This window comes from Hyaena hyaena, unplaced genomic scaffold, assembly GCF_003009895.1.
Source record: "Hyaena hyaena isolate Hyena2069 unplaced genomic scaffold, ASM300989v1 scaffold_2217, whole genome shotgun sequence".
In the NCBI taxonomy this organism is placed as follows: Eukaryota; Metazoa; Chordata; class Mammalia; order Carnivora; family Hyaenidae; genus Hyaena; species Hyaena hyaena.
This window is the reverse complement of record NW_024082858.1, coordinates 46,903-60,617: the sequence shown is the minus strand read 5'-3', so window position 1 is coordinate 60,617 and position 13,715 is coordinate 46,903. Positions and strand designations below refer to the sequence as shown.

At 37.4% G+C, this 13,715-nt stretch overlaps 1 protein-coding gene across 1 annotated transcript; it reads left to right on the top strand.

The window, feature by feature from the left end:
• Positions 1-285: 285 nt before the first annotated feature.
• Positions 286-8,946, top strand: TBX22 (T-box transcription factor 22). The gene is made up of 8 exons (XM_039225491.1): positions 286-460; positions 1,084-1,279; positions 2,014-2,115; positions 3,707-3,885; positions 4,761-4,912; positions 5,400-5,464; positions 5,847-5,932; positions 8,339-8,946. Exons 1-8 carry the CDS (start codon positions 286-288, stop codon positions 8,944-8,946), a joined length of 1,563 nt encoding a protein of 520 aa, XP_039081422.1.
• The last annotated feature ends 4,769 nt before the right edge of the window (positions 8,947-13,715 follow it).

Here is a 13,715-nt window from a genome sequence, read left to right as displayed (position 1 = left end):
GGAGGAAACCACAAAGGAAAGAGGGACTAGACTCCAGAAGTCTTCGGCTCCAGTTCGATTTTCCTCTTCTTTCATTCTCTCTATTCAAAGAAAAAAAATACGTATATATAAAAATTACACACACACTTTTTTCCCTCTAAATATAGATCCAGATATTGTTTTTCTAATTTGAGAGTTTTCCTGCTTTCTCTCTTTGCCCTATCCTCTGCACCCTCCTTCCCTCTCCCTCCCTAACCTAGCTTAGGTTGAAACTTTGCATTGCACATTCCCTTCCCCCCTCCGGAGATGGCTCTGAGCGCTAGGGCTCTTGCCTTCTCGGTGGAAGCCTTGGTGGGAAGACCCAGGAAAAGAAAACTGAAAAATCAAAAAGAGGAGACGCAGCCTGAACTGCTGAAGAAAGAGGGCGGAGAGGAGGAGGAGAGAAGGAACAGTGCCGCAGGGAAGAAGAGGGAGCAGCCCGGTGAGTATTCCTAACGCATCCCCAAAGCCCTGAGCCCGCTACCGGAGCACGCAGGATCCGCAAGTCCCATGAAGCTGAGAGAGGGTTGCTAGTCGCATACTAGGATGCTTTGGCCCAGCTGGATTGCCACGTTTGGGGCCGCGGAGACACGTTGGTCATTTGGCTACAGGGGAAGCTTCAGAGCCTCCAAGTTCAGTCCATACATATTGCTGTGGTTCATTTGCGGTGAAGGAGAGCGTCCCTATATGTTTGTGGAGAAGTTAGACTCTTCAACCTCCCCAAAGCCCTGAGAGCCAGAACATAGTTGTTTCTCCTGGTAGGAAGCAGGTACGCACCCTGATTAGGAGGGGATTCAGCCTCGGGGTCCAAAAGTCCCGAGGGGGAGAGAGAGAGAGAATGGGCAAATTTGAAGAAGGATAGTACCTTTCCCAGGACAAGATCTGGGTCCTTTCCTCCCCGTCAAAGGGGCCACAGTGGGTATTGTGGGGAATTTAAGGATCTGCCTTCAAGGTTCCCAGGGAAAAGAGACTATGTCGGTGTCGGTCTGTCCCAAGACCGGCATCAGCGAGAAGGGGACGCGGGAACTCCGAACCTCTCTCAAACTCTGGCGTCTCTGTGTCAAGCAGGAAAGCGACCCAAGACAGAGCCTTCAGCAACTGCTTTCTCAGCTTGTAGCGGCAGCGACAGTGATGACCATGACCAGAACAGAGGCAATAATCTAGGAGAGAAAGGTCCTATCCAAATAGAGCTTCAAGGATCCGAACTGTGGAAGAGATTTCATGACATCGGGACTGAGATGATCATTACCAAAGCTGGCAGGTTCGGCTCTGCCCAAACTGTTCAAGGGATGCACACAGTAGGCGCTTAATTTATCACTCTCATAAGATTTGATGCCTCCAGTTTTTAGCTCTATATCCAACCTTACCCCGACAGGAATTAGAAAGTCCCCGCCTCTCAATAAATCGCCCTAGGACTGCCTGACCATGTTAGTGGCTCAGCTTTTCTTTCCCGTGTACAGTAACTTCAAGAAATTTTCCTTAAAGCCTCACAGCTACTGATGGACAATATCTCATCTAGCAGATCCCCAGTTGCCATCCCTGCTAGCCTGGGGCAATTTGAGGTGGGCTTTTTTTTTTTTTCTTTCACCTCTTGCTTTGGGACACCTTCACATCAGCTGGGTAATTTTTTTGTGTGTGAACCTTCCTAATTTCAGTCTTTCCCAAATATGCCTCACAGAAAGTACTGCTGAGAACTCAGGGGCCAGGTACAGTTTTTCTCAACTTTCTTTTATATAGCTTTTTATTAACGGCAGTGGTGGGGAGTGGGGTGGACAAAGCTTTGTCGTAAGAATATTCTACTCCACTCAGAAATCCAAAACCTGTTAAATCAAGCAAACAATCAACAATTTTTCTCCTGTAGCAAATATCATTCTTTGAATCCATCTTAGAATGGGGAAGGTATTGTGAATTTCTTCACTTTTCATTTGTTCCCAACCCCATCCCCTCCAAATTTCTCTAAAAGCACTAGGTGAGTGGCTATTTTCTTTCCCACAGGCGGATGTTCCCCTCTGTTCGAGTCAAAGTGAAAGGGCTGGACCCAGGGAAGCAGTACTATGTGGCCATTGACATGGTGCCAGTAGATTCCAAACGTTATAGGTAACTAGGCCCAAAGAGAGCTTACCCTAAGTTCAGGTTGGAATGGTAATTCAGATCTATGGAACCTAAGAATGCTATTTTGAAAGCTCTACCATGGGGGGTGGGACTGCTCTCCTGAGGGATTTGGGGGTTGAATATTCTCACTCAAATGGAGGTTCAAACTGAGAAAAACTGTCTTGACTCTTTCTTCTTATTCCTAGAGCAGGTGCCATTTGGTGCTTCAGTACTCCAAATCCTTTGTTTATCCACTGCTCTGGCTTTGTCTGTGCCAACTGCAGAGGGTGTGGACTCAGGCAGGTAGGAAGGAAGTTGTTGGACAGAATTTAGGAAGAAATGCCTGTGCTTCAGAAGCTGCACTGGGCTCTGGGCTGTGCTACTTTGGCATCAGGGTCTTGGAGAAATGTTCTGATTGGCCATCTAAGCCTAATCTAGCAGTTATATTTAGGTCTATTTTTCCTTCCTTAGCCTCTTTCCTCAAGTGGTGGTCATGTCCTAGAAATTACAAACTAAAACCAAGAGGTCCTTCAGTGCTAGCATCCCAGAGGCACAGTTGCACCAGAGCTTTGACTTAGAGGCTATGGGGGTTGTACAGGAGCACCCTTACTTGGGCGGTGAGTGTTCCACTGAATTGGATGTCTAACCTTTCTAAGAGAAAGCCCACATCATGCCCAGTTCTGTATTTGAGGGGCAACGAGAAAGTGCAGTTCAAGAGCCTACTGGAGCTGCAGCTTATAAATAGAACAAGTTGATTGCTTCTCATGTTTGAGCTGACTTTGGAATGCAGTGCACAGTTGAATGGCTGAGATTGGAAACAGGGTGAAAATCAGTCCTGAGGCTCATGGGCTAGAGTTCCAGGGAGTATATTGATGTGAAGCCTTGTTGGTGAAAGGGCTTTGGGGGTGACTGGTGGAGGTAGGTTGGACAGGCACTCTCCTCACCTTTTTGCTTTTTCTCTATACTTCTGGAAGTATGAGGATTTTTCAGCTGTATCTGTGCAGTGAAATGGATTAGATCAATTTCTGTTGCTGTTTCTGTGAGGAAATACAAACCAGACTCTGAAATCCCATGACATTATACTTGCCCTGGAACTTCATTGCATTCTATTGACATATAATTTTTTAAATAGTTTATTGTCAAGTTGGCTTCCATATAACACCCTGTGCTCATCCCCACAAGTGTCCTCCTCCATGCCCATCACTTCCTTACCCTTCCCCCACCCCCATCAGTCCTCAGTTTGTTCTCACTATTCTTCTTCCCCAAGGTCCTCCGTTAATTTCCTTCTAATCCTTATATACATGCAAACATGGTAGCTGTCCTTTTCACTCAGCATAACACCCTCAAGTTCCATCCATGTTGCTACACATGGCCAGATTTCATTCTTTCTCATTGCCATATTGACATATACTTATATACTGTTTGCTTTTTGTCCCTGAATGCCTTTTGGAAAACAAGTTGGATCTCCTACTAGTAGCCTTTGTGATTAGCAGGCAAACCTTGGTTAATGCCTGTAGGACTGGATCCAGCACTCTTCCTCCCACACAGCTGGCTTTGGCCCACTGAGCCTAAACCCACATGCTCTCTGCCTTTTCAGGTATGTGTACCACAGCTCGCAGTGGATGGTAGCTGTGAATACAGATCACTCCTGCATCACTCCCAGGTTCTATGTTCACCCGGACTCCCCCTGCCCTGGAGAGACCTGGATGCGGCAGATCATCAGCTTTGATAGATTGAAACTCACCAACAATGAGATGGATGACAAAGGCCATGTAAGTGTTCGCAATCCTTTTTGTGAGGAGGGGAGGGAGGTGCCAACGCGTCAACCTTCAGGTCGCTCTAGAGAGGCCTAGGAGACTTCTACCAGGTGGTCTTAGGAATTGTTTAAGTTCTGGTATTGTTACCAGAGTAACTCCTGTGACCTTTGTTTAGCATCTGAGAGTGCTGGGTGTTGGAAACAGTGAGCAAGGGAAATTTGAAGACCAAATGAGATTTTTTTAAGTGATAATGTCTGGTCAGGGAGTGTGGAAGGGAATGCACTTTGTGAAGCTGTCTAGCATTACAGCCTCTAGAGCAATCATTGTGAGCTCTGATTGCTTTCTCCTAGATGGGCACACCTTCTGTATGGCATGGTGTGACAGGAATCTCCTCCACAGTTTGCCCTTATGAAAGAAGTTATTTTCTGGTTACCTGGATCTTGAGCCTTTTTTCCACATGCATCCTGCCCCTGCCCTGCCTGTCCTGCCCTGTGCCGGCCACAAAATTAGGAAGTGGGGTATATCAGGGGGCTGCCCTTCAGTTACCATAAGTCCAGGGAATGTATAGCAGGCAGTCAGATCCTAGTGACACTTGGAGATATCACATGGTCACCTGCATTTGGAAGCAAGAAAAGACCTCATCTGGAAATGGAATTACAGCTTCCAGATGCTACTGTAGTGCTTCAATCTGGAAACCTCTTAGGCCTGAGTGTGTCTGTCCAGTACCAAATGGCACAGAAAAGTCTTTATGTGTGGTTAACCTAACCTTTCTGGTTTAGCCTCACTTTTGCATGTGGGTATGTTGGGGGCGCCAATGAGAGGAAACCCATGTTGCAGAAGGAAAGCTGATTTCTAGGCAACATTTGATAATTTCTCTTCCAGATCATTCTGCAGTCATGCACAAGTACAAGCCCTGTGTGCATGTGATGGAACAGGACAGCAAAGGTGACTTGTCCTGGATTCAGTCCCTGCCCATTGAAGGGGTTAAAACGTTCTTCTTTAAAGAAACTGAGTTCACCACAGTGACTGCTTACCAAAACCAGCAGGTAAGGACAGCTAGGTCCCAGGAAAGCAGGGATGGCTCCAGAGGGACTTTCTGGAAAGAGGCAAGCTGTACTATATGGATGAAATTTTCCACAGTTTAAAAAATTCGTAGTCTTATTGCATTGTCATTTAGGCAAGCTTCATTGCAAATTGCGTGCATCTTGTATTATAAAGGAGAACAGAGCAAAGAGTGCCAGGGGAGAAAGGAGGTAACCATTTTAAATTCAACTAACAAATGTGTTTATACTAATTGAATATACTATATTACACATTGAAGTGTTTTGTGATTGTTGTAACCATTAAAAGCAAGGGTGAAAGTGTTGTAACTGAAAGCACTGACACTATCTTTTTCCTTTCTTTCTTTCTTTCTTTCTTTCTTTCTTTCTTTCTTTCTTTCTTTCTTTCTTTCTTCCTTCCTTCCTTCCTTCCTTCCTTCCTTCCTTCCTTCCTTCCTTCCTTCCTTCCTTCCTTCCTTCCTTGAATCCATAGATTACCAAACTGAAAATAGACAGGAATCCTTTTGCTAAAGGATTTAGAGATCCTGGAAGAACCAGGTAAGCAACATAACAATCATATCTAAAGTTTATATAGCTGTTTTCACAAGAATTACAGATAAGGAGACTGTGGCTCAGAGACTCAGAAGCCCAAAGCTTTGTAACTAGTAGGTGGTAGGAAAAAAACCTAGTGTTTTTTCTGTAAAATCTTGCTCCTCGTTTTCCCTCCCCAACCCACTTTTAAGATATTGCTTATTCTAGATTCCTGGGATTATTATTCAGGGAATAATTACCGTGAATTTTATTCAGTAGTCTAGCTATAAAAATATATTTCAGATATTGACTCCTAAAAATTATAATAAAATAACTTAAAACTTTACATAAATCATTTTTCTCAAAAATTGAATTTGGGACTTTCTGATTAGTTATATTTATTTTTCAGGGGTGTATTGGATGAGCTTTTAGAGACCTACCCATGGAGGCCTTCTCTCACTCTGGATTTTAAAACTTTTGGTGCAGATACACAAAGTAAGGAAAGTTTTACTAATATTTACTTTTAAACGTTAATGAAGTAACAACAATCAGAACTTCTGTAGCAAATACTACACAAAAGGGGAAGTACATGTCAGAAAATGTGTGTTTACAGGGAAGTAGGTTTATATTTGTCTTGATGAGGAGGTAAAAGGCAAAAAGTGGGGAATAGGCATGAAGGAAAAGAGCAGAGCCATGGTAATGGATTTCTTGACTTCAGCCCTCTGGAGATATACATCCTGAGATCTCCATATCTCACCTGGATTCTTCAACTTCTCAATATTCATATTCTTTAGAATCACCTGTGGTGCATTTGTGGGATTGTTTGCAATTATATCTGATATTGAAATAAGTATGTTTCTCATAAACTTTCAGCACATGTTAAAATGACATCCATTAAATTTTATCATCACATAGTTCTAATGTTCCTATCATCTTAAATAGGGAAAATGAATGTTGAAAACAATGCTAAAACTACCACAATTAGCTTAATTACCACAACATTAAAATGATTTACAAGGTATTTATTTGTTCTCATGTACAGCATTACATAAATAATAATAATAATTAGACAATGCAGGCTTTCTGGTGGAAGAATGTATACCATCATTTCTCTGGTGTTTAATAATAAATAAAGGAGTATTTGCAAACAACATAGAATTATATTATTGCTTTTGTCTTTACTCCATTAACATTGTTTGTCTTTGAACATTAATTCAAGGTTATAATCATGGAGAAAATTATCATTATAGTTAGGTTGAATTTTACATAATACCATAACATTGAAAACAGACCACTTTTAATCAGTTCACTGGATTGATTGTATAATTTGGTTTACAGAGTTGTGTGGAAAAGTGCTAACATTTTATTTGGTGGTATCACTTGAACAGCATCTAGGCAGGATGCTTTTAAAATATCCATGTCAACACAAAGTGCACTAGTAAAGAGAAAAAGCTAAATATGATCATTAATTGATAATTTAAAATATACAGTTTTATTAATTATTTAAATGTCCAGATTGTTTTCAGTTTGCCAAGAATAAGGCTTACCATTTTAAAATAGCTTTTTAATGTTTAATTATAAAATATATTTGCCACCCTGTTAATAAAGACATAGGCTATGACTACATACACAAAATAGTTAAGAAAAACAACAGCAACACCAAAAAAAAAGAAAAACACAAAAATAACTGATTAAGTTCAGTCAATAACCAAATTTTAAAAATTCAAGCATGAAAATAATGTAGAAAGTCTAGATTTTCCTGGACCTTATAATTATTCCTAGCTTTAGTAGATGCTAAGCAAACAAAAAGATCACATGACAACATTAATATAACACTTTCATTTTTATTTTGATATTTTTAACCTAAAAATTTGTCTTTAATTTTGACATAGTGTACCATATAAGTCTTCCAATCCATGACTTTCATATGAGAAAAATGCACTTAAATATGTTATTTTTATTTATAAAGATTATTTTCAGGGCATCTGGGTGACTCAGCCAGTTAAGCATCCGACTTCAGCTCAGGTCATGATCTCACAGTTAATGGGCTCAAGCCCTACTTTGGGCTCTGCACTGACAGCTCAGAGCTTGGAGCCTGCTTCAGATTCTCTCTCTCTCTCTCTCTCTCTCTCTCTCTCTCTCTCTCTCTTTCTGCCACTCCACAGCTCACTGTCTCTGTCAAAATTAAATAAACATTAAAAAATTTAAAAAAGATATTTTCATGTTCTCCAATTTTTTTTTTAAATCAAGACTGAAGCTTTCTACGGAATCCTAACCAATTTTTTTCCATTTAATCAAATATCTATTTTTGTAAAGTTTTTAAGGTTTAGAAAACCTTTTTTTGTTGTTGTTTGTTTTATTTATTTCTGAGAGAGAGAGAGAGAGAGAGAGAGCGAGCATGAACAGGGCAGGGTCAGAGAAAGAGGGAGACACAGAATCTGAAACAGCCTCCAGGCTCTGAATGAGCTGTCAGCACAGAGCCTGACGCGGGGCCCAAACCCACGAACTGTGAGATCATGACCTGAGCCGAAGTCGGACGCTTAACCAATTGAGCCACCCAGGCGCCCCTAGGACACCTTTTTTTAATTGGAAAGACATAATTAGCTCTGAGTACTGTTTAATTGGATAAATGTCCAAGTGCATAGCACAGTTCTCGAGCATACTGATGAATGCTCAATACATGGTACGTAATGGTAGTGCTAAGAGTAATAATGGGAGTAGTAAAGATACTGTATAAACTTTGCTCGGGAGAATGATCATATTCTTTCCCAAATAAGTAAAAAGAACTGTGAACTGGCAGAATAGCTAATTGAAGAATGAAACAGAGACGTTTATGGTCATTAGTACTCATTCAATAGGAAAATCAAGTTCATTGTTCATTGACTGGATTGTCATTCACAGGTGGAAGCAGTGGCTCATCTCCAGTTACCTCTGGTGGAGGAACTCCTCCTTTGAACTCCTTGCCTTTTCTGCCCTACTCTCTGCCTAAGTTTCACTTATCTACAAGCTCCTTTGGAAGGCCCTGTCCAGAGGTGTATCTGCACAATATCAACCTGCCCCTCTGCTGCAAGATTTGCCCAAATAACTTTTGGCGACAGCAGCATTTTGTCTTGCCACCTCCTGAAAGACTGGCAAGCAGAAACAGTTCTCAGTGTTTAGCCCCACCCATGATGGAACTTTCCACATTATCTTCTCTGGGATTTGCTAACTCAAAAAATGGTCCATTTGAAGACTTCAAAGGGCAGTGTCTACAGGCACCTAATTCTTCCAATCAAATGTTGTATGTATTACAGTCACCTGGAAATATTTTATCACCAAACTCCATTGCCCAGGAAGCAACGGGTTGCTCTCTCCATTTTTCCTATGGTTTTTATAGGTACAATTCAGTGCCATCTAGACTGGTAAATGTTGCCAATCATCTCAAAGTGAATGACAATAGTCACGTTTCTTTTGGAGAAGCTAAATGCAATCATGATTATTGGTGTCCATCAATTAATAATTGCCTTTAATGGGATAGTCACATTCCTGAAACAATTACACATAGGCATGTATTTTGTATCCAAAGAAAGGTCAAGAGCTTTGGTCTTTGAAAGCTTTATTATCAGAGGGTATTTCTGTGTTATGCATTTAAAGTGCCTTATCAGATGTTCACAAGAAGTTGTTATAGGTCAAATATGACCTGTAACAATCTCTGCTTACAGTAGTCTTGGACCTCAAAGTAAGATAGTCAATATTATTTGATGACATAGACTACAGGTGAAAATTGACTCCAGGTGAAGCCTCTACTTATTGCGATGTCAGTTTACCATGTCAATTGCCTCTTACATATTGACAATAACCAAAAGAGGATGAATTTAATTCTTGTGAAAGCAGTGAAACAATTTTAGTTTTATCTATGAATATTATATTAATTGTAATTCTCTAGCATTGTAGAAAAAATTCATTTTTTATTTGCCTTACACTTTTAAACTCTGATGCTCAAGAAGCTACTAATCTCAATTCTGAGGTACAAACAAGGACACAAATTTTCAAATATTAATCATTGCAGCCTAAGCATCATTTAATCCTGAAAGAACACAAAGATCAAATGAAAAGCAAAATATTCTAAATAATTTTGATCTTTCATTTTATTTTTTGGGTCATTCTCAGGTGAAGCTTATTTGCTTATTCCCTTAACAAACCTGGTGTTTTATACTCAGTTCTCTAAAATGACTAATAAACACTCTTTGAAAGGAGATACTATATTTGAGTCCATAAATATGAAAATTTCATTATATTGGTATAATTTAATTCCACCCCTTTGAGTCAGTCATGGTAAATTGGACTAACTAGACAAAAACTAGCATAAATGAGATTTTATTTTAGTTTATGAATTTGAATGTTTCCTTTCACCAGACCCTAAATTTTATGAAAAAACTTGTAAAGTATAACCTACATATAACCCCTTAAAAATAAATCATATTAAAATGTTTATGCCACTAGTCTATAATTTATGAAGCCAAGGTGCTTCACATCACAATGGCATGGCTTGACTGTTGACAAACTAACTAAACTTCTAAACTACTTTCTTTAACTTTTCTAACACATATTAGGAAAAACACATTAATCATTTATTTTTCTCAAAATGGTTATTTCCTCTTAAATGTACTTTATAAATGTGCCTTCACATATATACATTAAAATTATATTGTCCTTCACTTTTGGATATAGGGATAGAACAACACATGGTTACATTTAAACTTACTAGTCTAGTCAAGATGAAATATTATTTGTGGCACAAACTAATTAGATACCTGATATAAAAGTCTTTGGGGCAGGAGATCTGTACTAACCAGGTTTAACAAATCAGGGATTAAAGCAGCAATCACACTTAATAAAGAGTAGGCACTAATTTTGTATCTGCTCAAGTATAGTAACCCATGATTTATATTTCAGATATTAAAATTGATAATACAGAACTATATTGGTAAAGGTGATTAATATAAAGGGGTAAAAGTTTAAATATTAGAAGCTGTTTTTAATATATGTTTATAAATTTTCATTTCATACTTTTAATTGAATAAGTAACCAAGGGAAAGCCTTCATGGAAAATTGGATTTGGAAGAGACTTCAAGAAGTTCAGTAAGCTGTCCCCTACTTTCTAAATAAGTTACTTATCTGTAGGAAACAGCTAACAATTTCAACTGATGCATAATTAATATTTAGTGTCCTTACAATTTTATAATGAATAAATTCTTACTCCTTGATAGGATGTATAGTGCAGAACTTCAGTAATTTGGTAAATCAAAGCTATGGATATAGAATAAAAAACAAAATGCTATGGAATTCTATTAATTTCATATGAATTAAGTTAAAAAAACCCTTAAAATTAAAAAAATAAAAATATACAAAAATCAAAAACAAGTCTGTTTATACAAGGTGTGAATAGTTATCTATGAATGTAGCCAAATGTTACTTAATAGACACCCAAATCCAATAATTAAAAATGCTATTTACATTTGGCTTCATCATACATTTATATTTACCCTTTCACCCATTTTAAAAGAAAGCATCTTAATTTAGCTGATTAGATGTATAAAATCTGATTCTTGATTCAGCCTGGTAGTATAACTTACCCCAAGTAAATCTAGAGAAAAACTTTTCATCAGCTTAGTAAAATCTGTACATTGAATCAGGAAATAAGTGTTTCTTTATCTTCGCACAACTCTCAGTCAAGCCTAGACCTTTAGTGAGATTCCCTTGTCAGGAAGGTTCTCTTTTATGGAATAGTCAGTTAAACTGTTAAATAAAAGTTAAATAAAAGTCAAGGACTTTTATTTCAATTTTGAGCCTTGTTACAGAACACATGTCTAAGTGGATAAATTCTCTATTAATTACATTTTAACAACCAATATATAACTTTCAGTAATGTCACTTAAAACATCAAAATTATTATTTCTTTTCATTAAATAGTGAGATAAGCCCTCTGGAAATTACATTTTGAATGTAATTGTAACTTCAGATTACATAATATTAGAGTCTTCAAACATTAATATCATTGTTCCTCTTCACTGTACTACAAAAATGAAAAGTTATATTTCCCTAAGCTATGAAGGTAAATATTTATGATATTTCATTGCTATTAGGCATGGGTTCTACATGTGGTCTGGAAGTGAACAGAGACATTATTTTTCTTTTAGAAGTTTGAAGAATATCTATGGCATGAGAAGAAATGCACAACTGGAATTAGCAAGTTATGAGTCAGTGAATCAGTCTTTGAATGATCAGAGTCCTATATGCTGACAACTTGACAAGGTGCCAGTGATGAAGAACAATAAGGATGTGTATTTGACATTTTGGAGGGTTTCTCTTTCACTTTTCTAATCACTTATATTATGCATTTTAGGGAAAATCATGGTATACATAAGGCAGATAATATGTATCTTTTAAGTGTCACTAGTGTAATGCTAAGTCAGAATATTATTGAAATAAATGTTTTGTACAAATACTTAAAATACACTTTACAAAAATTTATAAACATGCTGATGAAAAATTTAGATGCTTTCAGACAATGGAAGTATATGTCCATGTATACTGTAGGGTTATATATAGTTGTTTTCTCCTTACTAAATCTCAATAAGAAATATTTTCCTTATCTGAACATGCAATTTGATAAATTCCAGATGTCACATTGTAATTTATAAAATCAGTGGAGTTTTAGTTTAGTTTTGTTTAAAATAACTTATACTGTTTCTCTTCTTCCTCTCTTCAAAAAGAGATGCCACAAAGAACACCAACTCATTGCATACTTATACTATTAATTATATATACTTATGTGGAAAAGCAGATTTTAACATTCTTAGAAATATCTAATTGCATGAACTGTATTTTGTGAATTGAATTGACAGGTTGGAGGTACAGTGTTTTTACTCCAACTTAGAGATAAGTTGTCTTTGCGCTGAAAAATCTTCAATTAGCCCAAAATAAAAATATTCTGATATACAGCAACAATTTGCCAGTTGATTTCACTGGAATTTAGCATGTTTATTGGAGCAGTTTAAAACAAACCAAACGAGGGGCGCCTGGGTGGCTTAGTCGGTTAAGCGTCCGACTTTCGCTTAGGTCATGATCTCGCGGTTCGTGGGTTCGAGCCCCGCGTCGGGCTCTGTGCTGACTGCCAGCTCAGAGCCTGGAGCCTGTTTCAGTCTGTGACTCCCTCTCTCTCTGACCCTCCCCTGCTCACGCTGTCTCTCTCTCCTAGAAATAAATAAAACATAAAAAAAAATTTTTTTAAACAAACCAAACGCATAGCTTAGACATTGGTGGCACTTGCTTTGATATAAGTGCCTTCCTATAAATGTAATCTTCTTAGGTTTGGCTTGCAATTAAATGATAATTTGTATTAAAACTGTACAAATAAACATGGTTTAGGTTACAACATAAAGCAGGACAAATATATAGAGATAATATTTGAAACATATTCAGTATTAAAACTATTTACATGTGTGGTGCTGGCCAAATTTTGACATGCTGTTTCAATAAAATATTGAGAAGAAAAAGACTAGTATTTCCTTTCAAAGCTTCAAATGTTCATGTTTACAAATTTGTACTTCACATAGGTATGTAAATGTACATTATAGTGAGCAGATGTACAGAACATAGTTACAGGATTTTCTAGTTTGTTGAAATGTATACAAGCATGCTAGATTTATTTTTAAGTACTTGAAAGAATTAAAAAATTAAACTTAAATATAAAAACCTTGAAATCATAGCACAAGTTGTATCATTAAACTCTTAATCAAATTATATATCTGTTATTATTAAACATGACAGAGTTTTATTTTGGATTTGATCACATACTTTGTACATGAAAATTAAAGTATAATGTAGTATTTTAGCTATAGAAAATGGTATAAATAATTCAAAATTTTACTAGACAAAGAAGGGAATAAAATCATGCTTTCATACTGGATAAAAATTAATGACTTCAAATTAAATATTTTTATTGAATATTCAGTTTATATTCCATTCTTATGGTCATTTTTTTGGAAAATATTGATGTGTTAGTATTTTACCTTCTTTAAATTTTGCCTGAAGTTGAGTTTTTATATTTTTTTTTGTGATGTGAATACTAGTAGCAAATTTACATACTTCTGAACTTCCATAGGTATTATATTTGGCTTTCTTTTTAATTTTTTTTTATGTTTTATTTTTTTCTGAGAGAGAGAGAGACAGCATGAACAGGGAAAGGTCAGAGAAAGGGGGAGATACAGAATCAGAAACAGGCTTCCAGCTCTGA

Coding starts and splice junctions, on each gene's coding strand:
- TBX22 (XM_039225491.1), top strand. CDS start 286: ATGGCTCTGAGCGCTAGGGCTCTTGCCTTCTCGGTGGAAGCCTTGGTG. Junction 4,913..5,399: donor CTGCTTACCAAAACCAGCAG/GTAAGGACAGCT, acceptor TTGAATCCATAG/ATTACCAAACTGAAAATAGA. Junction 5,933..8,338: donor TTTTGGTGCAGATACACAAA/GTAAGGAAAGTT, acceptor TGTCATTCACAG/GTGGAAGCAGTGGCTCATCT.